Consider the following 27,786-nt stretch of genomic DNA (forward strand, 5'->3'; position numbering starts at 1 on the left):
GGAAGCAGCCTCAAACTGGGCCAAACAAAGGCTCCAATTGGCAAGTTAACATCACTGCGCTCCCTCCTACTTCCCTCGGATCGTTCTGGTCTCATAATTATCATTTTGCTCCAACTGCTCAGGTTTGGGGAGGTGGGTGACACGGTTAATCATCGGAAGAGCCTGATGTTTCCGGCTACTGTGGATTCCCAGGACTTTTTAGATTCCCGCAGAGCCACGTAGGAGGAGGAACATTGATCGGGGGCATTGAGTTTTTCCGGCGTAAGAAAAGTTTGAACAACTTGAGAGATAGTTGATGTCATCGTGGGTGGAAGTGCTGTGAAGTGTATGCACTGCCACAGAGGAAGTGCTGTGAATGAGAGGCCCACAAGTATCCTTTGCCAAACACAGGTGGGTAAATGCTGCCATGCATCAACACACACATACTAATCTGCCAGGACTTCATTCCACTAATGATGTGCGGAGCAGCCCCTCTCAACGAGACCTCAGAGGAATAGCAGAATTATGCAAACCTCTTTGTATTTCCAACAAAACACAAGATGGTCCCACTTAAATAAACCTCCGCTCCCTTCATTTGTTTTTCACTCCACCTCGCCTTATTATCGCTCCTTTTCATCACTGCCTGTGTGAAACGGCTCATGAGAGGATGGTGGCGAGGGGAAGAGGTGGGGGGGGTGGGGGGGGTGCGTGCAGAAGCTAGTATGTCAGCAGCAAGCCGCCGGCTATCCACATAATTAGCTCCCTTTTCTGTGTTGTGCTTAGTTTTTATTATCAACATCAGAGGAGGGAAAGTGATTGGCGTGTGAGGAGCGTCAGGTTCAGCTGAAACAGAGCGAGATGCACTTTGATTTTAAGGTGATATGTTGAGGGGAGGGGGTGAACTTTTAGCATCTGGGGCTTTAAACATTTTGCATATACAGTAGTACACAATAAATGGAACTTTACAAACACGTATACGCATGTATCCACACTGTTGGCATGCTGTGTTCCCAAATTAATGTTGTATCAAAACTCTACGTCGTCCCTATTAACCATGGGTGGGGAAAATATGCTTAGTTACTTCAAATGATATCTAGGTGTAAGAGGACAGCTTTACAAGTGATATTTCAAACGGTTATATGCAGATGACACTTACGTCTATCGCACCTTTTAGTGTAGCATAGGATTATGGAACCTTTGGCAAACTGTGGCAAGCGGATTAAGCTCCATTTCCAGATGGTATCCAATTCACTACACCTATTTTACACTCAACCACATTCCAGTCAGACATATTTGATATGTTTATTCACAGATGCATATGATTTGAGTTTGGCATCTAGGCTCCAGCCTCATCACTCCTCGCGGATGTATTGACATAGACTATTAAGGAGTAAAGATTAAATAACTTTTCTAGTAGTAACCCTAACCCTAACCCTAAAGGCAATATCGGTGCAGAAGCGGGACACCAGCATGGGCGAGGCAGAGGGAGAGATGGCCAATAATGCATCTTAAATACCGCACAAGATTGCAGAGAATGTGTTGGGCTGGTGGTATGAGGGTTAAGGCATGTCACTTGTATTTGTATCATCGTAACTCAAGGTGACTGGTGACTGATCGTCAACATTGAATCGGTCCTACTCTAGTGCTGAGGGTGTCTTCGCACCTGAAGCAGTTTGGTAGCCGCCAAAAATGTCAAAGGTAGGAATATGAATTCAGCCAGCAAGCAAAGAGCATACCTAAAAATAACACAGACAATGTGCGACGGGCCATAATCTGCACTATATCAATGCTCAGGAAGGTCATTGTGTTTTCAACAGTAACTGATCCGGTTTAGATGAATGCTTTACATTCACTTCTTTGCGACCACACGTTTTAATATCGCTGTTGCTTTAATGTAACAGGAAGTAACACAATTGATGTTGGTGTCATTTGATCCGTCCTTACCACTTGTTCTACCTTCACAGCAGGCTGCTTACTGACGTATTTCACAGTTTGATCGAGTTGAGACTACGTATGCATTTCAAAAACCATCTCATTTTAATCATACTTGAATGATTCTTGGCTGCATTTCCACCTTCGTTTCTTTGATAACAGATAGCTATCCAATCTGCCCAACACACATGAAGTGAGTATAAATAGGATAATATTACATTTGCGCCTCGACTAAAAGGCTTAAATTATCTCCTGCTGCCACTTGGGGCACTCCTGTGAAAGTTATTCAGAGCAGGAAACTTTAAATCAAACAATTTAGGAGGTCATTTCAGGGGGGAAAATGCTTTTTCTGATGTTCTAGGTTTATGTTTTATGTATTTATTTCTTCTTTATTTAACAAGGAAGCCTCTTGAGATGCAAAACCTCTATTTGGTTTGTGTTTGTTTGTATCCCATTTAGCTCTGCCTTACCATTTGAAGGTTACACCAGAAATGGAACAGAAATGTGAAACCAATTAGTCACACCTCGTGATACTCTGGCCTCCTTTTCTTAGAGGAGTTCCTTTGGACATGAAGGCATCCAGCATGAAGGAAAGTGGAGGCGATGCAACACATTGTATATTTGGCAAAAGGAAGGTGTCATTCTGAGGGAAATGTAATGAATGATGCAACAGAGAGAAATGTAGGGTGCCAGACAGTCTGGATCCTACTCTGGTGTGGAGTGGACACTATGTGTACAGATAGCAGCTGATAGTGAGAAAGCATGTGTGAATGTCCAAGTGTTATATGTATGTATGCATGCTCTTTGTTTGTGTGCATGCTTAGTATAGGGTGCAGGTGTTTATGAGGTAGCCGTCGTCAGTTGGGATTTCACTTCACTGTGAAATGTGACGGCAGGAAGTGAGGATGATGAGGTAAAGGAGGGAGTGTTTATTCTGGACAAGAGGGTAGTGATTCACCCGAGTGGTTTACACACTGAAAGCTAGCAAGAACTAGAAGGGTCAGCGTTCACTGTCTAGGTGTTGAATTCCATAGCCATGAAAAGGAAAAGCAATTGGAAACTCAGGATGGAGAGATCACTTTTCATTATATTCATCTTTAACTTGGAGAGTAGAGGCCAACATTGGAGTTGTTCTACTGACACTTTATCTTAGAGAAATGTGTCTGTTTGAACATATTTGTTTGCTGTGGAAGGACGTTCATCTTGCCTTTGGGCCAGGCGATTCTTTTTCTTGCCATTGAGAAATTGCAGAGAGGATAAGAAGAATCAGATTCATGCCACACAGCCATTATGTGAAATATTTCTCCTCCTCAACAGCAGACACAAACAATGAAAGCGTAGCTCCGTTTCTCTTCATTCAAATCAGCCTGTGACTTTTCTCAGACTTCCAGAGCTGAGACGCTTCAGAGATAGCAGTCAGTGTTCATTATGCTGCGAGTGCAGGTCTCCAGTGGGTTGATATCAAAGAGGGTTTCACAATGCGATACATAAAAGCCTCGCACTATTGTTGTTTGTCAAGGCAAAGACCTCTCCGCAAATTAAACGCTCAGCTTGCAAGACAAAGTAGTGAGACGCGTAACACAGTTGTCATCTTGGTAAACGCTGCTGTGTTATCAATTGCTTGGAGTGTGCGAGAAGAAGGGGAGCGCAATAAATCTCCCGGGGATGGAGAGAGCAGTGAAGTGGCTGAGAGCAAGAGAAATTAGGTGAGGTGAGAGAGGTGTAAGGAGAAGGAGAGAACTAGAGGGCGAAGTCATGGAAAGCACAATGCCTTTATTGCTTAGTCAGATGGCCTGTTGTTGTCAGATATGACTAATCAGCACCTCCTAATGCGGCTGTGATCAATCAGCCTCACTGAAAACTACAAGCAGTCTGACAGAAAGATTCATCATAAGAGCTCAGCGAGAGGAAACAGTGCTCATCCACAGAGCTTACAATTATTTCCTCATATGAGAAATAGACAAACAGGCAACCAGGAGTTTCCTTTGACAATATATGCTACTTTTCTTGTTGATTCGTACTCACTTTTTTTGGTCAATTTATGGTTGAAGCATACTGTACTGTACATGTGATATAAATGTTGCAATCTGCCCATGAAGAAAATTGCTTGTTGTCTTCCTTCAAATGTTTCCTAATGCGGCTTTCACACCAGCGCTTTTCACTTTCTAGCTCCTCGCGAGAGCTTTTCTGGTTCAGCTCCGGTTTCCCTTTTCAGCTCCCGCTCTGTTCACACCGCCCAGAGCTGCCGCTGCTGCATCATGACGTCACAGTTTACGTCGCTGATTTTCCTCCCACAACAACAACGGGCCGGGGACTGCGTCGGGTCGATGATCGTGTTGCTTTTAATCATACGAAGCCAGATTAAATTAAATAACGACTTCTCTAACCTTATACTTTTCTCCAGAGTGCCGTGGTTCATTGTTTATTAATGTGTTTCAGCGGCATTTACCGACCGCTGCAGTGCTGGCTGCTCTTCAACGGGAGTGTATTCTGCCGTTAGCTCCGGGTTAGCTCACACGGCTCTAAAGTATTCACTGTCTGACTGTCACACAAGCAGCTGATACATATCCCCAGTTCCCCTTAAGTGAATGTGTGTCAGTCTGAATTGACGCTGTTTGGCATCACAACGCTGTTATGAAAGTTTCTCTGGTATAACATGGGTGATGTTAGCATAGCAACCAAAGCTAAACTGACTACTTGCTAAGCCGTTTTCTACAGGCACATTTTACCGGCGTATTTTTCATTATGATTCTACTTGTGATAGTCGGACATGACAACCTGTACAGCCCATGTATCTCCACAATGATCAATAACAGCGAACGGATGGTCAAAGTAAGGTTTCCTGCACGCCTCGACGTAAGAGACGTAAGCGACGCCGCGTCATAGCTCCGAAGCTCTTGCCTCTGGACCGACAATTTTTTGGAGCTGGAAGTGAACCGCATTCCGGAGCTATGACGCGCCGCCGCTGCGGTGTGAACAGGAAAAACCGGCGCTTTTCAGGCTCTAGCTCCCAGCAGGAGCTGGAAAAGCGCCGGTGTGAAAGGGGCATAAGAGACCTTAATTTGGAGCTCTACCTTTTGAATATTAGTATAATAAAAGTAGTGTTATCATAATGGATAAGTGTGTTTTATTGGGATTTGAATTTATGTTTAATATAAAATGTCTAGCAAATATTAGTATTATTTGTTGTGATTGCTTTCTTCAGTGCAATTTCTTCAGTTAAGACATCTGGAAGCTAGCTGTGATTCATGTTATTTTTAGTTCAGAGGAAACTATGTGGATTTGATCTGCTTGTGACACGGGTGGTATAAAAGTGATTTGTGTTATTATAGACACGTATAGGCCATGACGTTCGGACAGACCGAATTTCTGCAGTTGCCGTCATGTCTCGCCCTAAAAGTTCTCTTTTAAATAAGCTAAAGAAAAATCACTTTTTGTCAGGTCTAATGTGGCAGTAATCCTCTTCCGCACGTCTGTAAGTGTATTTACCCAGTCAAAGTATGCATCTTCACTTTGGTTGCTGGAGTTCATTGAAAGAAAAGGATGTTAGGTGCTTTATCGCTCACCTGCATTGTGACATAACTCTGAATATACAGCAGAGAAACAAGATGAACGCTGCGTAAAGGCTAATCACCTCCTCTCCGGAGAGACAACTTTTCTCTCAACCTTCCCCTCAGTTAAGAGGAATCGATTAGTTTTGACTGACCCCCCTTTTTAACGTCCACTCTCAGAGAAAAGGAGGCAGATGTGCGCACACTCATCATCACGCCTTCCTCTTCCCCCCCTCACCTGACCTCTCTGCTATCTAATGGTTTACACTGTGGTTTCAATGAACTGCTGGGAAACTGTTTTATCATCTCAGGGGCTTCCACCGGGTCTTAATTGAAATGCGTCTTTTCTCACTCCTTGATTGCTTTTGTTACTTGCTCTTTGTGTGCCTCTGTTGTGGGCGCTGTGAATAATGGACGTCTGTGATGTTCAGATCCCCTTTCTGGTGCACGGACAACATAACTCACTAAATCAATTAGGAGGGACAAAGTGGTCACATAATCAACTACAATAACAAATGACAAGAAGTGAGAATGTATCAATACTTAACTGAAAACATTTACAAGGATAAATATTGGATTTACGTTTGTCAGAAACATGAATCCAAATGACTGCTTACATTACTGTCAGATGAATGGCCTGTTTTTTCTCCAATAAAGTGATAATATGTCAATGTTGTCTTAAAGAAGACATATTCTGCTCATTCTCAGGTTAATACTCATATTTAGTGTCTCTACTGTGACATGTCTCCATGCTTTAATGTTCAAAAAGCTCTTTATTTGTCTCATACTGCCTGTGCTGCAGCACCTCTTTTCACCCTCTGTCTGAAACCAGAGCCCAGTCTGCTCTGATTGGTTAGCTGTTGTGGTTGGTCAACTGCTAAGAGATGTCCCGTCACTTAGCCTATCTCATACAATGTGTTGGACCGATAGCCAATAGAAACGTGAGTGTTGCATACAGTAGTGATGTCATGAGGTTACTTAATTAACAAAGGGGTCCAAATAAAGGCACTTCAGGCAGGGAGGATCTTTGCAGACCGTTTACATGCACACAAAAACAATGTAACACACTACAGTTTCTCTGTCTTAATTAAAAAAAAAGGAACTAAGAAATAGATTTTCAAAACCCTTAAAACTACCAGCTTAAACCTCCATGTACGAAACTGTCAAAAAACTTCTGCGAAACCTAAAATACAATCAAGGCTTGCACTTGTTATCTTCCCCCACACACACACACACACACACACACACACACACACACACACACACACACACACACACACACACACACCACACACACACACACACACACACACACACACACACACACACACACACACACACACACACACACACACACACACACACACACACACACACACACACACACACACACACACACACACACACACACACACACACACACACACACACACAGAGAGAGAGATTAATCACTGCCCACGGTGTTGACCTCCCTCTGCCTGACATCAGATCAGGAGCGGGATACACATGTAATCCCCCGTATCTCCCTTACTTATCTCCCCCCGAATGAGAGATCCTCTCTATCTCTCACCACAGATGACCGGGGGATGTGTCGGTGGCGGGGGGGGTTCAGAACGTGCCTGAACACACACAAACGTTCATTTTCATAGACAAACAAACATCAAGGCACCCCAATTGCTCTGATGCTCTCTATCACTATCACCATATGATGTTTCCTGAAAATGAAAATGTTCTTTGAAAGTAAATGTGGTGTTGCTGCAGTGATTAAGCTTGTTATCAATGCACTGCTTGTTATTGGCCGGTGTGTGCAGCTAATAAACGTCACGTATGATTTGTCTGTCTGCGAGCAGGAGAATGCCGAGCGCTCTCTCCAACGTGAAAACACACACACACACACACATTTCAACCGTGTTTGACATTTAGGCCTATAACCATAATTGCTTTTCAAAACTCCAAAGGGTGTTGTTAGTACATTGTGTAGCGTTATCGCAGCACGATTGTAACCGTTATAGATGCACAGCACGCCAGCTTGGCTCTCACCCATGGAAACCCAGCGAGTGGAACATATTAATTATCATCCTTGGAGCTCATCTGCTTTCCTTTACTTTAGGAGTGATTTCAAAGAGAGAGAAAAAAGGCAAAATCGGCTTAACTTGGAAAAAGCAGAGCAATTAATTGTGATCTCATTTAATGAGCGCTCACTTTGCCGTGTTAATGTGTCTAATTACCAGTCAGACAGGAAGTGGTATTGACTTTGAATGGCTGCCACTAGACGTTGATGAAGGGGCTGATGGGTAAACACCACATGAGGATGTATAACAAGTGTTGGCAAATTCCACAGGCTCTTCTAGACCAGGGGTTCCCAAACTGGCGACCCCTGTCAACGGGGTGTTTTTTAGGATTTCAAGAAGCATATAGAACAAACAATGGATGTATTTTATGAACATTTATCCATGCTGAAAGTAGATTTAGATGTGTTAGGAGTGAGATAGAGATCATTATGTAATATATGCATCCGATGAAGCATTGCATGAAGTCTGTTGATGATCAGAGGCTGTTGTTGGGGCTGCATAAACGTTTTTTTATTTTTGTTTTGTAGGCAGACCATGCAGGCCTCAGAGAGTTAAACTTGGGCCTGCGACCATAGTTTTACTGTATTTTGAAAATCCACAGCGGAGATTTGTGTCATAGCTACTATGCGGTGTATTTTGCATATCTCTCAGTAGCCAACGATCTGTGAGTCTGTTGGCTCGGACATAAACTCCGTAATAAATGTAGTCTACATTTCATAAGAGGTGTAAAACCTGTGAGCATTTTAAATCGCATTTGAACTAAATGCTTATATAATCTGTAGTTGTATTTGCATTGTTGATTTATTGTGTGAACGAGGCGATGTAGAGAAGGTTAAGCTGTCATTATTAGGCTGTTATATACTGTTGGAGTGGTAAGCAGGTTAGGTGGTCCGTGAGTGTTTTTTTATTGGTTAAGTGTCCTTGGTATGAAAAAGTTTGAGAAACACTGCGCTAATGGATTGTCAACGGGGGGAGCCTCGCTGCGGGGAAATTGTACAGATGGCTAGTCCGGCCCTGAAACATTTGTATGCACACGTTATTATTAATATTTATTTAAAAAAAATGGATAAAAGAAATTGATAAAAAAATTTAAATGTTTTTTTTTTATTTTCAATTTTTATTTTGTAATCATCTCGTGACTCCCCACTCGGGGTCTTGCGACCCCCACTTTGGGAACCCCTGCTCTAGCTCATGAAGAGCTGCACAAACACACCTTCACACATAGGAAGGTATTACACACACACACACACATTCTATCACCGTTCTGATGCACTGATGTGTGCGCTACATACTAATTTACTTACATGTGTGTTGCAAATGCACACACACACGCTTAGTCAAACATTACTGATAGAAACTGTTGAAGACTGGAGGAGACCCTAGGCTCTGGAACACTCTGCCCCTCCATGTGAGGTCGGCCCAGACCCTAGGGGTTTTTAAATCTACCCTTAAGACACACTTCTTCTCCCTGGCCTTCTAGTCAGAGCGGAGCACGACTCGTGACTTTTCCCTGTGTTTTTTATATATCTGTTGTAATTTATTGTCTTTTATTGTGATTGTAGTAATGTGTTTTTATTACATGTACAGCACTTTGGCTCGACCAAAAATCGCTTTTAAATGTGCTTTATAAATAAAACTTGATTTGATTTGATTTGATTTGAGAATCTGCACTTCTTAAACCTCCGTGTCGTGAGTTTGCCATGTTTGACACACAATGTAAATTAGAAGGAAAAGTATACCAGTATGGTGCAGGACTCAAGAGAGGAGACTGTTATTATTCTTTGAAAATGGTTAAGAAAAGCCCGCTGACATCCAATTACTGCAACATTGTAATGTTACATAAGTCCAATGCTGCAGCACTGTGGCCCTCAGCTCAGATACACTTATGAAGTATGGTGATATAACAGCACATTTTCTATGCCTTTTATACCAATGCCTTATCTTTACACGGTAGCTCACCAAAATCAATAAGCAGGTCTTCTTAATGGCTGCATTGGATTTTTTGTATGTTAGAATCAATGTGCTGATTGATTTGAAAGGGATATAAATGACTAGATTAGCTGAACCCATGCATCCTTATCTAGTTAGTAATCTAGCCTCTTCTTTTCTGCCAAATCTCTGTTCAGCCAGGAAAACGACTTACAATCGACGGCCCGAGTGAAGACACAAAACCTTAAAACAAAGTTATATCATCAGACTGCTTTCTCTTCGTCAAGAGGTGGCTACATCACACCTGACCTGCCTCCAACTAAACCAATAACACTCATATCTTCACCGGCATTGCCTTCGTAGGTCTGACTCAATTCCCTCTCTGTGTTCTCCTGCAGAGAGGAAAATACTGAATGTACTCTTTCAATATCAGAGTACACATGATAACAAAGGTATCCCAACTGTAGCTGTGTACATGACAGGATGTCTGATTACCTAGAAGAGCATCAGGACTGTTTTAGGCATATGATAGCTATGTGATTAACATGATGATTCAGCCTCTATGGAGATACACATATGACAAGCATGCTCATTTCTGACGTGGAGCTAATCTGAAGTAAACATTGAATACTGCTTTCTATTCCTCCATCTTGTGACTGTGTAACTCCCTCTCTTGGATATCAGCATGTGAAGGACACTGTTCAGGAACTAGTTGATGCTCTGTATGTGATGACTACTTCCATTCTGGAGAGGATCAGAAATACATGGATCCTGAGATTGAAGCTCAAGCCGGTGACGAGTGATTATTAAAAATGTTAAGTATTCAGAAAGAGTCTGAATATTGTGATTTTTCGAAAAAGTCAGAACTTTGAGAAAAAGTCAGAATTTTTAGAAAAAGTCAGAATTTTTAGAAAAAGTCAGAATTTTTTGAAAAAGTCAGCATTTTGAGATATTGAGAAAAAAGCCAACATTTGGAGAAAAAACTCAGTATTTTGTACATGACAGGATGTATGATTACCTACAAGACCTGGTATTCCTCCAACTGTGTAACTCCCTCTCTTGTATATCAGCATGTGAAGGACACTGTTCAGGAACTAGTTGAACCAAATGCTCTGTATGTGATGACTACTTCCATTCTTGAGAGGATAATAAATACATGGATCCTGAAATTGAAACTCAAGCCGGTGACGAGTGAGATTTTTCAAACACATCTAAAAGAGGTTTTTCAAGTCTCGCTTTCCTCTGAGATGTTCTTATTCAGCAGTAGTGAAGGTGTTAGCAGAGAAATGTTTTCCTTGAAAGACAAAGCCTACCTTTGGTCGGCTCACAGCGCTTGGGCAGATCGATTGTGTCGTAGTTTTTGTCATTGTCACCGTTTTTCCTGCCTGAGTAGAGGAACAGGAAGGAAGTCAAAGTTAGTATTATATCCCAAATCAACTTTATTATATAGGCACCAGGGTTAGACCGATATGTGTTTTAAAAGACTGTTTTGAGTGAAGCTGCTTAAATTCAGTGGCTACATCCATTTTTATATTGCCATATTGGTCTAATCCAGGTCTTAACAACACACATCATGAATGTGTGTATGTGTACACAATGCAGAGAACTAGAAGCGTGATATGTTCAAACACACACGTACATGTCACACTGTCTGCTTTTTAACACACCAGCATGACGACAAAGATGAAATAAACTAACTGTATGAGTAAAAGGACACAAACACACATATAACTGCATACAACTTAGTTCAACAATCACATACAAACACTTAGCTACTGTAACAGTAATGCGGTCATCTCACATGCACATGGACTAACAGGGATATAAATTAGATGAAAAAGAAAACATCCAGTCACTAAATATGACCTGTGAAAATGCAGCACACAAACATGGCTTTCTTTAAGCTCCTCAAACTAATAGTTCAGCATTTTAAGAGAATACACTTACTTTCCTGAAGAGAGTTAAAGGATTTGATTAATGTCACTGTACTGTTGCTGTATGAAACACTACACTACACTACAGGCAGCAGGTGATTAGCTTAGGCTACATTAGTTAATGCACAGTGGTATTTATCTTCTCACCCAACTCTCATATTTTCACAAAATAACTACTCCTTTCGGACCAATTAGTGAAGAACTATTAAATATATAACCAGGCTGCTGTATATTCGTACAACTGGTGATACCTAGTTCCCATCATTGCACTCTCTATGAAAAGTTGTATGCCCTCCCTCGCTAATCAAAAATGGTATATGTTTATCTATTTAAGTGCTTTTAAACCAATTTAGATTTCTTCACTATTAAATATTGAGGTAGGGGCTCATCAACTGTGATCTAAGGACTGGATAAGACTTAAGGCTCCTCTGTTAGAAACAAGGAAAGACTCTTTTTAGAGATTTTGCTCTGGACCAGTACCTTAACCACACTTTAAATATGAATTCCCTGATAATCTAAGGACAATTTAGAAATAAGCTATTTACTCAGAAGGTATTTGAATGGAAATATCTAATTCAGGAATTGTTTCAACTAATGATGTTTGTGTTCAGTTTCTCATACTTACTTTTTATATATTCTGATTCCCTGTTTCTGTTTTCTGTATGTTGTTATTTTTGTAATGTAACCTATTTCAGGGGTGCACATAACTGGTACGCAGGTACGCGGCAAACATCTGAAATGCGTACCGTCACTTGTCTCACTGAGCCCATTTGCGTACCGGCGGACTTGTGAAGCATGTCCACTGGGCGAAAGTGCCGGTCGCTGTGCGCACAGACGGGGCTGCTGTTAACGACGGTGTGTTCAATACCACACATCCACCCCCCCCCCCCCCCCCGTTGACGTTCACGAAACAGACGGGCTGAACACATAACCTTGCGTGGGCAGCCCTGAGTACCAAACATTGTCTCCTGGTACTCATTTGAGTAACTCACGAAGAAAGTGATGTGCACGCCTGCCTATAGGCATCATTGAGGTGAATTGATTGGGTTTAAGCAACTGCATGTTTGCAGGGAAACACCTACATTGTAAGGATAACAACATGTGGCCCAAATCTTAGATATTGGAAGCTTCACTGCACTATTATCAACATCAGGAATCTATATTCTTCAAAGTCAAACACACACACACACCAACACACACACAACAGGGTCTGTAGCAGAGCTTGACATGTATGCTTAGACCCCACAAACAGATTGGAAGAGGGTTTAAGTTTGATTCAGACAAGATAATTTTTTTGTGTTTTAATGTTCATCTTTGACTCATTTGATTAGTCAAGCTCTGCTTATCATCCCGATAGACTTACCTGTTTCATCAAGTGCTGCCTTTACCTTTCACCTATCTTAGAGGAACAACTAATGATATAGGGGGGGGGGGGGGAGGGGATCTATAACACTCAGGTATAGGGAGGTGATTGGATGCATGTCAAATGATTGAGAAACCCACATTTTCTAAAGTTGTTGGAACTTTTCTTAGCTTTTGGAGGACACCCAAAACTATTTCTACGATATTCTACAGCCAGGGGGATGGAGGAGGAGGAGGAGGAGGAGGAGGAGGGCTAAAGTGAGAAGAGTTGAGGGGGGGCACTCACCTTGATTAAACCATTCCTCTATAGTAAGCCAAGGAAGCAGCGGCAATGCAAAAAACACAAAGCGGGGAGAAGAGAGAAGAGTCATGGTGAAAAAGACGTGTGCGTGTGTCAGGAAGCAGTGCAGCAAATGTGAACAGTTTGTACACAAATAAGTCATCTTTGAGTGAAGAGGTGGAAGAGACAACTGGAAATCAGAGAGCAAAGAGAGCACAAGGAGAAGCAGGACTTTTGAGAGAAGAGGCTAAATGGGAAACTATTAGCAGTCCAGAGGTGTTTTCTGAGAGTGGGGTGGCTTTTTAACAGAGAAGTGGAGACAGGAAAACAGCCCGAAAAAGTGTGAAACATAAACATATGAATACAGAATACGCAAGCAAAGGACACATACATGAAAAGGAGTCATTTTCATATAGAAGAAACGAATATGAAGTCACGGTGAAGCATATTCATAACAGCACTGAGAGTATTATGTGCGCTAAGAGACGGAAATAATAGCCTGTTTATTAACTAAAACAAAGCTTGAGAGAAAAGCGCCTGAAGGAAAGAGTAGTCAAGTAGCCAGAAAAGATTGTAGGCTAGCAATTTACTTAGAAAGAAAGGAAATAACAGCCGAGAATAAGCCTGTTTATCAGCTAAAGAAAGCTTGAGAAGACAAGAGAAGTAAAATAGCCAGAAAAGAGTGACACATAAATAAAAAGTGGAAAAATATGAATATAAGCCAACAAAGGAGAGACAGATTGGAGGGCAGTATAGACTCAAATTGAAGCATGTACGTAACAGCATTTGTATTAGTGTGTCTCTAAAATCACTGCCTGGGAAAAGAAGAACACAATGGCAGTAAAATAGCCAGAAAAGAGTGAATAAAAATGGGAAGTAATATGAATATAAGTTAGCAAAGGAGAGAAAGAGTAAAGACTGTGAAAGAAAATAATCAGCATTGTAAGATAAGAAGGCAGTATCAAAATAAAGCATATGCATTACATCACAGCACAGTAACAGAAATGTGTGCTAAGAGACGCTAACAACAGCCAAGAATCAGCCTGTTCGGCTACATTAGCATTGTAAGACGGGATATAGTCAAAGTGAAGCAGATACATAACATTGGTATACGTGCGTCATTTAATTCTGCCTGGAGAGAGCAGAAATACACGCTAAGACACAGAAATGAGAGCCACGCATCAGCCTGTTTATTAGCTAAAACAAAGCCTGAGCTGCTAAGCGCCAGTCGAGCGTAACGGTATATTTAATACTGAATGTGACATTAAACGAAAGAGCAGGCCAAACTTAGCCTACTTAAGGTAACAAATGACCCAGCGTTCTGCCGACAGAGCTGCTTAACTGCCCGCCTCCGCGCTCCTTTATAGCCGGGTTTAATGTTTCTGTACCTGAGCCTCGTTTCCTCACAGAACGCCTCGGGGCTGAGCAGCTAAACACATCTCATTATTCACAGCATGTGTGTGAGAGGAAGTATTTACGTGGTTAATTGGTCACTCTGTATATATACGCTGCGTGTCGTCCTGACCCCTGAACCGAAGGATTGTCCAATGAGGCGTTAGGAGTCGAGGGTCACCGGCTGGTAGTCACGCCTCATTGGCTGACTGATTAACGGCGGCCATTAAGGGTGCACAGCAGGGAAATAACGGTGTCGTTCAGGCTGGTGAATGCTGATTAAAGCGTCGCTAACAACACGTGCGTACACGGCACATCTGTTAAGAGAATAAATAACGGAGAAGGATCCCGACGCAGCAGACTGAAGACACAAAGGTCTCATCACTGTAGGGTTATGGTACTGTGACTGTAAACATACAAACTGCCTCGTCCTTAATGTTGGCAGCCACTGAAAACCTGTTTATTGCTTAAACTTGTTCCAATGTAAAAAGTACTTTGTATTTAAAGTGTTCATTTGTTACGGAATTTGTTAGTTAAAGTGCAGCGGTAGGTCTTTGATAACTTATAATCAGAATTGTATACAACAAAATGGTGGGAAAATATGGTTGACTTTGAATTGTTAATTGTAATTGACTAATTGAAGAGCGTAAACACATGTAAAAACTATAAAATATTTGTTTTCTGGATGACTCACCCAAATGATCAAACATTGTAACGTGTTTATGTATAATTTAAACCCTATTTGCATGACAATAAGTCTATATGCACATTACATTTTACAATTTACATTTCCTTTTTACATAGTCATTGTTAAAGGTGAATTGTATCAGCCCAGCACTCAGGGAAAACAAACAATGGACTCAAATATCGCTAAGAAAAGGAAAACAAAGGAGATAATGGTATCTCAGCAATACAGCTGTTTGAATAACTCGTCTGCTCTCCGTCCATTATGATCTCATCCTCAAGAGGCCATCAAAGTAAATGAAAAGAAGGCTAAAGAAACAATAATAAGGAATATTTTACATTTAAAAAGGAACTCAGTTTTTTCTGTTATGCAATAAAAATCACTAGTATGTATTCCAATTTGATACATTATTAAAATATGTATTAGCAGGTGTCTTATTGAAGAGGCAGAGATTTTGGAATATCTCCACTTTTCTGATCAGTGGTTATTATATCTCCTCCCTCTCCTTGTTTTCCATCACACTCACCTTTAGCCTTCTTCCCTCCGAAGCAGCCGGCGTCGTCCTTCTTCTTCCTCTGTGGCCCCGCTGAGCCGGGGGTCTGCGGCGCCGAGGGGTCCTGGAACCTCTCGGCGCCCGGCACCTCTTTGTGGACGTGATAGGACAGATTCCTCATGATGCACACACAGTTCTCCACAGACTAGGAGGTCAAAGAGACAGAGTTGTTGTCATTTTGTATAATTATATGAACTTTTTGCATTAAAGGTCCCCTATTATAGTGTTTTTCATCAATATATTACAGGTCTCAGATATATACAGAACATGTCTCTGATTGGCTGAAACACCAAACAGATCATTGCAGCATCCCATAATCCCCTCTGTTTCAGCCCTGTTTCCAAAGTGCTGATTCTCTGTCTGTTACTTTAGATGAAAAATAAGGAGCCCCTCCCCACGCCCCTCTGAGAGAGATTTGGTTAAAAAGAACGCAATGGTGCTCTAGGAGGAGATTCAGGTGATTAGGTGGGGGGGGGGGGGGGGGGGGGGGGGGGTTACCTTGGTTGGTGATTGGCTAATGGTTACACAAGCCAAAACATCGTTATGACATCATAAAGTGGCCAAAATCTGATCAGCTCATTTTCAGACAGGTTTTTATATAAATGGATCAGGACAAAAAGAGAGAGAATCTTTGTTCCTGAAACTTTCAGAATCTCTTCACACAGAGGGGACACATGTTGATATAGAAGAGACATGAAGAAGAGGGGACACATGTTGATGTAGAAGAGACATGAAGAAGAGGGGACACATGTTGATGTAGAAGAGACATGAAGAAGTGGATTTTGCACAATAGGTGACCTTTAAATATATGTGTTTGTTGAGTAAAAACGGCACCTTGTTGTCCATGTCTTTCTTCCCGACAGCTGATTGGAGGGCGTGCAGCAGGGCGTCCACCAATCCCTCGCATTCCCTCAGTCTGCGGCGAGCCTCGGCCCCGTCGGAGCTCACATTTCTGTAGAAAAGAAAGTCAGACAGGAACACCGTCAGTGAGCAGGAGAGAGGAATGTAGAGGAACAACAATCAGATTTAACCACACTGCAGGGATAGGATTCACCACACAGCTCTTTGGCCATTTCTGAAACTATTCGGCTGCAGATGATTAAGGTTGTGAGGGAAGATATGTTATACTTAAGATCGAGAATCCTTGAAAGTATATATACCATACGATGTAAGATTTCTATGGTATTTGAAGGGTTTTATTGTAGTTTCCAAGGATATATGTGGGCCACTAGTCATTATCTTAAATGTAATCAAATAAACAACCGAAATCCACTAAGCAGCACTACCATTACTCTTACTGTTAGTTGTGTGATTGTTTATTCAACTGCTAGTACTATTACTTAATAATGCAAGAAAGTAATACAAAAACTTACAACATAAAAAACAAAAAAGTTCTGAATGTGTGGGTGCATGTAAAACCTGTTTTTGATAGTGTTGTTTTTGTCACACAATGAAATCCTACTTTTTTTGTTTTACGGTTCCCACAGAAAGATATTTTTCAGACTGGATAACAATGACGTGCAGATATATAACCGTTGAATAAGACATTGAGATTTTTTTGGGTTCACACGTGACCCTTTATCCTTCCTGTCTGCCTCAAAAGTACAAAGCAATAAAAGCCAGACTGCTCAAGGAATAATCTTAAAAGAATGATGAATATAAATGTATTTCTTGCTACATGGGGAGATGCCATCCATGTTTCATCAGCCAGCGCTCTGAGCTCAGCTCCTTGAAACTCAGCACAGAGTTAGTGCTTCTGTGAGACTGAGTGTGAACGGAGAGGCTTTAAACCGAGTTAAAGGATAGTCGGGGCTCCCTGCTCCTCACCGGGGACTTCATTTATGAGGGCTCCAAACACACATAATCCCATTAGTCTAGTCATATGTCTTTCAGAGGTAAGCAGAGATACAGTGTGGCCTGAAACCCACATCACATCCAACTCTGCTATAGAGTGGTGCAGTGATGACGTATCTTTGTAGGCCGACCCGGAAGTAAGCTGCGCAAGGGTTCCCTCGACAATAAAGCAACGGGATTTCTCCATAGGCTTTTGGAATATTGTAAAAAATAAGATCTGTGGAAAACGGAGGCTGTGGCTCAGTGGATAGTGCGCTGAACTTTGAATCAGGGGGATAGCAAGTTCGAGTCCCACTGCAGTCAGCATGTCGTTGTGTCCCTGGGCAAGACACTTCACCCCAAATTGCTCCTGTGGGGATTGTCCACAGTATTGAGTATGTAAGTTGCTTTGGATACAAGCGTCTAACAAGTGACATGTAATGTAATAATGTACATTTTGTTCAGCCGGATAATATACACGTCTACCCTACTTTTATCATTTTCGAATCATAAATCTATTCGATAGATTTATGAAAATACGTCATCCCTGCACCACTCTATGTGAGGTTTCCAACAAGGAGACTTCTGTCAAGTGATTAATGAATGAATGTGAATGTATAGACCCACAACCAGGGGTCCCAGACATGTCATTTAGCTGAAGTTTTTATACAATGTGACTGACATACATCAATACTGTAGACATGCCTACAGGAGCAATTTGACATTTGAAAGAACATACATAACATTCATCTGTTTGCAACTCACATATATTGTATATATCAATATTGCAATTACTGCATATAGACTATTCTGCACAGTTTCTATCATATTCTGTTTAGATTATATTCTATTTTATTTTATTTACTGTGTTGCACTGTGGGAGGTCATTGTCATAACTACACTGTAGCTATGCACACATGACAATAAAAGCCTTGAAACCTTGAATTTGGGGTTAAGTATTTGAACAAACAAATGTGCCTACAAGTGCCGGGTATCAAACTACCGACTGATTGGGAGACGCCCTTTTAACCCCCGAGCTACAGCCACCCATATTATGGTTTATGATCCAAAATTGGGCCCCTCATTTCCCTACATTCACTACACGCATGAAACCTTCCTGAAACATAATTGTATAGGCCATAAGTCTGCGTAGATCATCAACATTTTTAAATGTTATCCTTTTCATCTACAGGACAAAGGGTATTTACCTAAAATCACACAATTGAAATAAATAACTTGATGTATTTTTTTATTCAAATCATTCTTTGATTTACACAAAACTTGCCATTTGTAGTCATCGGTTTTTTATTTTAAGTTATTATAATAATCTCCTTAGAGCTCGTATATGAGCGTTACACAGGTCATAACTCCCTCTGTCAAATCTTCATTATATTGTTGTGATAAATTCCCCTTAAAACAACAGGTTTCTCACCAAAAACTACATTTTACAAGATGACCTCTGTAGACATCATGATGATAACATTACTCATTATAAATTAAGAGAGCTTGAACACATCATTTTGTAACTCAGTGCAAAAGATATCAGGCTCTTCTCAAGCTATTTTGAACATGGATTTGTTGCTTACATGTAGCATAGACGTCTATTTTGTATTTAGACTGTATGTAAAACTCCATAAATATACAACCACATCACCTTATAATACAACAGACTGTCATCTTCATGCCCAGTGTGTGAGTATCTCAGCTGTTTATCAAAGAGACGCACAGAAGCAACAAGAAGTCAGTGCTAATTAAAACTAATCTTTGGAGGAGGGCCGGCAGTTGGCCTCTCTCATAAACTAAAGCCATCCGTCTTCAGCTGTCAGATATCGGTCACCACCTCCCCTGTAAATGGATCCAGAGTGGCGGCCGCACTGGATTTATGACAGCTGTGTGTTTCGGGGCAGACAGACAGAAGAGTTTTATTGTCAGCTGTTTCATTTCCAGGAGTCTTTCAGGGAGCAGTTGTCCTGGTCGGAGGTTTATGTGCGTCTGTCAGTGCAGAGTGAGCAGGTGGAGCTGTTGGCACTGGACAGGTTGGTGCTGTGATTTTAAGTGGAGGTCAAGGTACTGATGATGAGTATTGATCTTTCTGGTAGTTTACCATCTGTTGTAGTGATACTGCACATGTAGGTAACTTTATAATGTAATCAGATATCAGAAAACAATGTAAAAAATGTTTTAAATAAGCAGTCTACTCATGGTTTGTAACCTTAAAGGGGTCATACAGTATGATGCTACTTTCTGGTTAATATTAGTGTCTCTCCTGGGACATGTCTCCATGCTTTAATGTTCAAAAAGCTCTTTATTTCTCTCATACTGCCTGTGCTACAGCACCTCTTTTCACCGTCTGTCTGAAACCAGAGCCCAGTCTACTCTGATTGGTTAGCTGGCCGGCTCTGTTTTGATTGGTCAACCGCTTAGAGATGTCCCGCCCTTAGCCTATCACGTACAATGTGTTGGGGTGCTAGCCAATAGAAGTGCAAGTGTTACAAAGTGATGTCACTATGATAAGGAAGTAAACAAAGGAGTCCATCAGAGGCGTTTCAGGCATTTTATAATATTTGTTACACTTTTTTTGTGTCTACTGTATAGTCGGTATTTGCACCAAAACACACAATTTAAATGAATAGTAAATACTTGATTGGAATAGTTTTTTAAATATTTGCTTCGATTAAAAATTGGCAAAAGTAGTTTTGATTTTCATTCCCTGCCTGGAGGTAGTGTTGGAAGTTAAACAGGACATAATTACCTCTATTATATATTTTGTATATTACAAATGTACTTCAAACAATCGTTTTTAATTAAGTTTCTTGACAAAAACTACATTTTACAAGACCACATTTGAACACATCATGCCTTAAAAAATTGAGACTGACTTGTGAAAAAGTGGGTTTGAATTCAGAGGTCGGTCTGCACACACACGTCAATCTGCCATTGTGATCTAGATGTGCCTGTAGAAAGTGTGTGTGTGTGTGTGTGTGTGTGTGTGTGTGTGTGTGTGTGTGTGTGTGTGTGTGTGTGTGTGTGTGTTATCAGATGGAGGGTGGGTGTGAAGGTCGCTGTGAGTCATGTGGCCATCAGAGGACAATAGAGCAGCTGGGACAAAGAGACTGGAGCAGGACTGATGGGGACTGATGGGGACTGATGGAGATGGATGGAGACGGATCTGACCTCTGCTAGCGCTCTGCAAGGTCAACGGCACAACTCTGAAGGAGCATGTGTGGTCCTCCTTTACGTATCATTGATCCTGATTTAATTTCTGATTCATCTAATGGATGCTGTGTCTTATCATATCCTTGTGCAAAGTCTGCTCTTATTAGCAGAGTAGGAAAACAGACTTAAACATGGGTAAGGACAAACTCCTGCTAAATATATAATAAATAATATTCTCAGCAGATTTACACCACTTGAAACTGACATTGTATTGCATTTCCTTGTAGTTCTGAGTATGTATCTTTATGGTTTATTGCACTTATTGTAAGTAGCTGTGGATAAAAGCGTCAGCTAAATTAAATGTATCATAGTCGTAGGAATGTTTTACCGAAGACATTGCAAAAGACTGGTTAAAATACGGCTAAAATGGGGCTGCATAATTTGGGAACCATGTACTAATTGGGATCTTTTTGACAGATTGCTTTGCTTCACATCATCTCGTTTGAAATCATATTCATTATAATCATTATTTTGCCCTAATAAAACAGTAATAATGGCATTTAAGGTCATTTTTAGAGAGCACAAAACTGCAGTAGTTGCTGGTTTATGTTGGGAAGTAAATCAAAGTAGCTGTTTTCTATCTCGTCCGTGCTTGTCGCCATTTTTGTTGCAATTGTCACCATTGTTCTGTCCACAATGTCAATCATATCTATAAAGCTCTAATTGGATTAGAGTCAACAATAAGCAGAAACCCAAACAATAATTCATTTTTAGTTTGAGGTGAAACAATGGTATAGGAAAAGCTTTGTTATTTGAAATGTTGAATGGATCTGATTAACTCTGTTTTGTCCTTGTTCTTATTATTAATGTATTTTTTTCTGGGTCGGAGCTGGACTTTTCATCTCATCATACATGTTGTATCTCTTGCCTATACTTACAAAGACCCTTACTCCTTCTTGTCTTTTGTCAAAATCCCACACTACTAAACTCCACCTCCAATCCATACTGTATTGTTATATCAATCTTGGACCTAGTCATAGTAACTAGGTATGTTATTAAGTTACAGTTTCCATAGAATCGTCTCTTTGCTAATTATTACGTTAAGTGAGCTGACGCCAAGCTCAGAGGAAATGCAAAGAGGCTACATTTAGATATAATACAGTTAAGTGTTAGTTAATGTAAGAAATGTATGTGCGTTCATGTGCAGACGTATATATAGTTTGTTAATTGGATAATTCATATCCTGCAAGACTCCTAAAGAAGTCATGAGATGATGACCTTTCGACATCTGGAACATGTCCAAGTTTGGGAGAACTGACAATGTGTGTGCGTTAAACATGTTTAGAGAACATGTTCGTGTGTCATTTAGGAAACCTATATTCGCCCTGTGTTTTCTTGTGTTCGTGGGAGCATTTCTGCGATTGGTTGCTGTTGAAGCAAGGTAATGTTTCCCCATTGTTGTTTGGTGGTGCGCAACTAAATAATAATGATTAATCTCAACTATTCCTGTGTTTTGTGTTTTATTGATTCCTCTCTGTTTCATTCTTTCCTGTTGTGAGTACTGGATCGCCACAACAGTATAATTCACACTTAAGCAGCTGATGGTAGGTTCAAAAAGCACTTTTGTTCCCAGTCTTGTAATGGTACCAGTTAGAACCAGCTCTTGTTACCCACGACCAAGGACAACACACACTCCTACACACACTTCATTACACAGTTTCCCATTGACTGATCCCGCATCGTAAACACAGTAAATTAGCTGGCTCCTATCGACAGAGGAGGCTATTAAAATAAAACTATCTGTGGGTTTATTGAGGTGTACGCTGTGTCTCTGTGAGTAAACAGATTCTCCGTGGCATCAGCACTTCTCCCCGGTGCACAAACCCTGCGTCTAGGCAACCGTTGGGCTTGGTTACAGTTACCATGGAGATGTGTTTCCGTCAGCAGTGGCTTCATCGAGGGGTCGAGGGAAGGAGAGCGCACGGGAGAGATAGTGAGATATGTGACAGCAGTGAGATATGTGGCATCATGACTGATATAGTGTCTGGAAAGACTCTCACATTTTTAGGTTTGGACTTAAATGCAGAAACAAAAAGAAGATGGAATAAAGAGCCACAAGCGAGCTTAAAGAGGACATATTATACTCATTTTCAGGTTCATACATGTCTCCATGCTTTAATGTTCAAAAAGCTCTTTATTTTTCATATATCAGCAATCACTGTAAATCTACCTTTTTTTAAATGAGCAGTCTACTCATGGTTTGTGACCTTAAAGGGGATATATGATGCTACTTTTTGGTTCCTATCAGTATTTAGTGTCTCTACTCTGACATCTCTCCATGCTTTAATGTTCAAAAAGCTCTTTATTTTTCTCATACTGCCTGTGCTGCATCACCTCTTTTCACCCTCTGTCTGAAACCAGAGCCCAGTCTGCTCTGATTGGTTAGCTGGCTGGCTCTGTTGTGATTGGTCAACCGCTTAGATATGCCACGCCCCTTAGCCTATCACGTAAAATGTGTTGGAGCGCTAGCCAATAGAAGCATAAGTTACATAGAGATGTCATTATATTAGTAAGTAAACTTTCGTAATTTGAAAAACTCTGGCTTGACATTTAAAAAAAAGTCAAATTCTGAGAAAAGGGCGCACTCTAAGAAAAAAGGCATATTTAGAAGAAAAAAAATTCTGAGAAAAAAAGTCTAATTTGAGATGCATTGTGGGACATGTAGTTTATGGGCAATGTGCTTTTGTAAATCATCATGTAACCGTATAATAAACATATAATATTCTTTGCAAGCTCTTGTGGGGCCACAGAAAATGAAGGCACAGGCCGGATTTGGCCCCCGGGCCTTGAGTTTGACGCCCCTGCTCTAATCTGACTTTGTAGTAGACCCCTCTGGAGAAGGTTGGCAAAAACACAAGGGCAGTAGAGCGATTAGAAATACGTGGATACAATCAGGGCGGGGCAGGTAATCACCAAAAGGCGGGAAAACACAGACAGGAATTGTAACCAGATATCACACAAGGAGTGTTATTACAAAATAAAGCGGAAAAAAGAACATACAAAAACCATGATAAAGATGGTGAATAACATCCCAAAAAATATGACAGATAATGAAATAAATCATGACAGAGACAATGAGAGCAGGGTTCCCACTGTGGCCCTGATGTAAAACTCCACGACTTCTCACTGACGTTCCTCATTTATTTCCCTCTCGGTTCGTTAATGCATCTCTTCAACTCAGCAGAACATTTTCTAAAATGATAGGCAAGTTTCCACATTTCTACAGCCAGAGAGAAAACTAGTTGGTAAGCATCTAATGTGTGAAATACATTCTGGTGCTTTCTGTCCGAGCGGGATTTGGATGTAATATTGTTCTGGATTCAAACCAGCAACTGCGTAGCGTCTACACCAGGGCTATTCAATTGGCGGCCCGCGGGCCAAATCCGGCCCCCGGGTGATATTTACTGGCCCTTTGAGTATAATGTTAAAAAGTTTAATTTTTAAAATAAAGTTTAATTTTTTTTTTTTTTATAAATGTTTTGGGCCAGAGTGACTTTATTCCAGAGAGGGTGTTAAATTGAGAGATAGAGGGGAAGACATTGCTTGAAAACTTTGGCGGGCTCGGGTTTCGAACCCACCTACTAGCTACTGTAGTGACAACTCCTGTCATTTATTGCGTCTCTGCGCGCGTCCTCGCGGCTCGCGTTGCCCTTCACTACAAGCTCGCGCACCTTCAACGGTTTCGCGCCAATGGTACGATTCATCAAACCTGGTCAGCATAGTTGGATATCAAAATGTCTCTTTCTACGTTAAAAAAACGAAAGGTTGACACCGAAAACCGGCAATTCAACAGCGAGTGGAAAGAGAAGTACTTGTTTGTAAATGTCAGTGGAAGGCCCGTGTGTTTAATCTGTAATGAGTGTTTATCGGTGTGTAAAGAGTACAACTTGAGAAGGCATTTTAAGACAGCTCACGCCAACTTTGACGCCACTTTTCCAGCGGGCTCTGATGCTCGCCGCCAGAAGATTTTGGGGTTAACTTTGTGCTATGACCAAAGACGTAGCTCCCTGTTTCGGGCTTGCACTGACCAAGAGAGAGCTACCGCAGCATCCCTACGAGTGGCCTGGATATTAGGCAAAAAGAAAAGGCCTTTTACGGACGCAGAGACAGTCAAAGAGTGTATGCTTGCATCAATTGAGGAAGTGGTTGCAGATGAGAAAATCCGAAAAAGCGTTATTGACTCAATTAAGAACATTCCGATTTCTGACACGTCAACATCAAGGAGAGTGGAGACCCTTGCATCGGACGTTTTTGAGATTCTCTTGGACAAACTGAGAAAGGCGGAGGTTATGTCGCTAGCTATTGATGAATCCACTGACAGCAGCGATGTTGCACAACTGTGCCTCTATGTTAGATTTTTTGATGGTGAGTGCTTTCGGGAGGATCTACTTGGATTAATTCCTTTGGATGGACACACGACCGGTGAGGTGATGTTCCACAAAGTGGTTTCGTTTTTCAAGGAGCACAAGTTGGAATTGGATCGTATTAACATGCTTGTAACGGATGGGGCACCTGCGATGTCGGGCCGAACACAGGGACTGTCCGCTAGGCTGGCAGATGTGGCTCCACAGCTGAGATCGCTTCATTGCCTCATCCACCAAAGCCTCCTGTGCGCAAAACTAAGTGGTGAGTTAAAAAACACAATGGACTCTGTCATGGCGATTATTAACTTTATTCGTTGTAACTCCAGTTTACAGCACCGCCTTTTCCGCCAGATGTTGTCAGACATGTCAGCTCAATATAATGATTTGCTCATGCACAGTGACATTAGATGGCTAAGCAAAGGAAACGTCTTGAAACGATTTTGTGAACTTAAGGAGGAGATCATGGCGTTTCTCCGCAATTCAAAACACAAAAAAGCCAACGCCTTTCTGTGTCTGATAGAGAATGATGAGTTTTACGCTGCCGTTTGCTTTTTGAGCGACATTTTCCAACATCTGAACCAACTCAATTTGGAGCTGCAGGGCAGAGATAAAATGGTCACACAACTTGTGGAGAGACTCCATGCGTTTCAAAAAAAGCTCACACTTTTTTCTACGGATTTATGTCCAGGCAAAATGCTCCATTTTCCAACACTGCGCACTGCAGGTTTACAAATCACCGAGGTGATGACTGGATTTATGGACGCATTGAAAACCAACTTTGCCGCGAGGTTTGAACATTTCAGTCTCCCGGCTGAAGTGATGAGATTTGTGAAGGACCCTTTCTCTGTGAATGTAGAGGGGGAGTTTGCACTGAAAGCAAAGGAGCTGATTGTGACATTAAATGAGGCGTCTTTACAACTCGAACTCATTGACATTCAGTCATCAGATGACCTGCGACAGTCATTTCAGCTGGCAGGTTCTGAAAAGTTCTGGACTCATGAAGTCAGCTACGAGAAATTCCCTCATTCAAGGGGTCTTGCACTTTTTGTCCTCACAATGTTTGGCTCGACTTACACGTGCGAATCGGCATTCTCACACATGAATGCCATAAAAACTAATAATCGCGCATCCCTCACTGACCAGCATCTGCATCACTGTATGCGTATTGCCATGACAACGTATACTCCCGACTTCCCTGCTCTTGCTAAATCGAAAAAATGCCATTTCTCTCATTAGATGGCACATATCTGCCAAGTTGGTTGCAGACTGTATGTCAGTTATCACTATGTTAATCAAAAAAGGTTTGAGTTTTAAAAGGCTGTGTGTTGTGGTTTTGTAATTAATACAAGTCTTTTGATAATTGTTTTTGCTTTTAATTAAGCAATTGATGTGGTATGGCTCACATGTCTTTATTGTTATTATACCATAATATGCACTGTTGTTTGTGTATGGCCCTAAATTGCTATTTTGTGTGAATTATTAGATCATTTAATCTAAATCCAATGATGTTGATGGTTATATTAGCTTCACATGTACTGAGTTCTGAACTTGCCATTTATAAAGGCCTTGGGGCTATGTTTGATTTAATTAAACAAAATATATGCACTCCACTATGCTGTTGTAGTATTTACTGTATCTGAAGCTCTTAATATGATTGCTCATATTTCAAGCCATTTTTTTTTTCTAGCCGGCCCCTTGCTTTGGATAATTTTCATCAACCGGCCCCCATTCTAAACTAATTGAATAGCCCTGGTCTACACCAACAAACGCTCTGCCCTGGATTACAGTCTAGACTGGCGTGATAACCCGCACACACACACTCTACACACACTATACACACACTCCGTCTCTCACATTTTACTACAGCCTGTCATCTTGAGTTGAAGCCAACATGACAGCAGAAGAGGAAAACAGGGAAAGCTACTTGGAAGTTAATAACAGGAATTCCAGTTGTCTTCCTCGGTTGATGACAGCATTTACGAGCCAGAGGATGTGTGACTGAGGGTTTGCAGTTTCCGAGGTGCACTCTTTTCACACAAATTACCTTCAATTTTAATATCAGGTGTTCAAGGGATGGAGAGTGGATAATTTTGCCAAAGGGACGCCTTTGGATTGCTCTGATGTAGTGTAGAGGTGCAACTCGCGATTATGAATACATTATTTTCTCGAATAATTCATGAATCATTTACTCGTGAAAATGTTAGAAGACAATGAAAAATGCCTGTTGCAATTTGACATGTTTATCTATCTAAACCCTGTCATGCTCAGTTTCAAAAAGCTGGAACTATTTCTATTTCAGAAATATTTTGGACTATTTATTTCTTGTGTCTTAATTTCTCTAATGTACATTGCCTTGTTTTTTATGCTGCTGCAACGCAAACAGTCCGATCATACCGATCTAGAGATACACAGCAGCCAGCCTAGCCAGCCAGCGAGCAGCCGAGCCAGCCAGCCAGCCAGCCAGCCAGCCAGCCAGCCAGCCAGCAAGCGAGCGAGGCAGCCAGCCAGCAGCCAGCCGCCAGCCGAGCGAGCCAGCCAGCCAGCCAGCCAGCCAGCCAGCCAGCGAGCGAGCAGCCAGCCAAGCCACCAGCCAGCCAGCCAGCCAGCCAGCAGCCAGCGAGCGAGCCAGCCAGCCAGCCAGCGAGCGAGCGAGCCAGCCAGCCATCCAGCCAAGCAGCGAGCCAGCCAGCCATCCAGCCAGCCA

General features: G+C 41.5%; 1 protein-coding gene across 6 annotated transcripts in view; it reads right to left on the reverse strand.

Annotated features, from left to right (window-relative positions):
* arvcfb (ARVCF delta catenin family member b) overlaps positions 1-27,786 on the reverse strand; it is a 140,653-nt gene that overhangs the window by 37,080 nt on the left and 75,787 nt on the right. For 3 of the 6 annotated variants that reach the window (XM_034148523.1, XM_034148520.1, XM_034148518.1), the window contains exons 7-10: positions 16,504-16,621; positions 15,643-15,814; positions 13,046-13,063; positions 10,777-10,848 (exon numbers count right to left, since the gene is read on the reverse strand). In XM_034148523.1, coding sequence (XP_034004414.1) covers positions 10,777-10,848; positions 13,046-13,063; positions 15,643-15,814; positions 16,504-16,621 — 380 coding nt within the window. The remainder of the gene's footprint in view (positions 1-10,776; positions 10,849-13,045; positions 13,064-15,642; positions 15,815-16,503; positions 16,622-27,786) is intronic. The other 3 variants (XM_034148524.1, XM_034148521.1, XM_034148519.1) reach the window with 1 other exon arrangement.

Source organism: Trematomus bernacchii, unplaced genomic scaffold (genome assembly GCF_902827165.1).
Source record: "Trematomus bernacchii unplaced genomic scaffold, fTreBer1.1, whole genome shotgun sequence".
Lineage (NCBI taxonomy): Eukaryota > Metazoa > Chordata > Actinopteri > Perciformes > Nototheniidae > Trematomus > Trematomus bernacchii.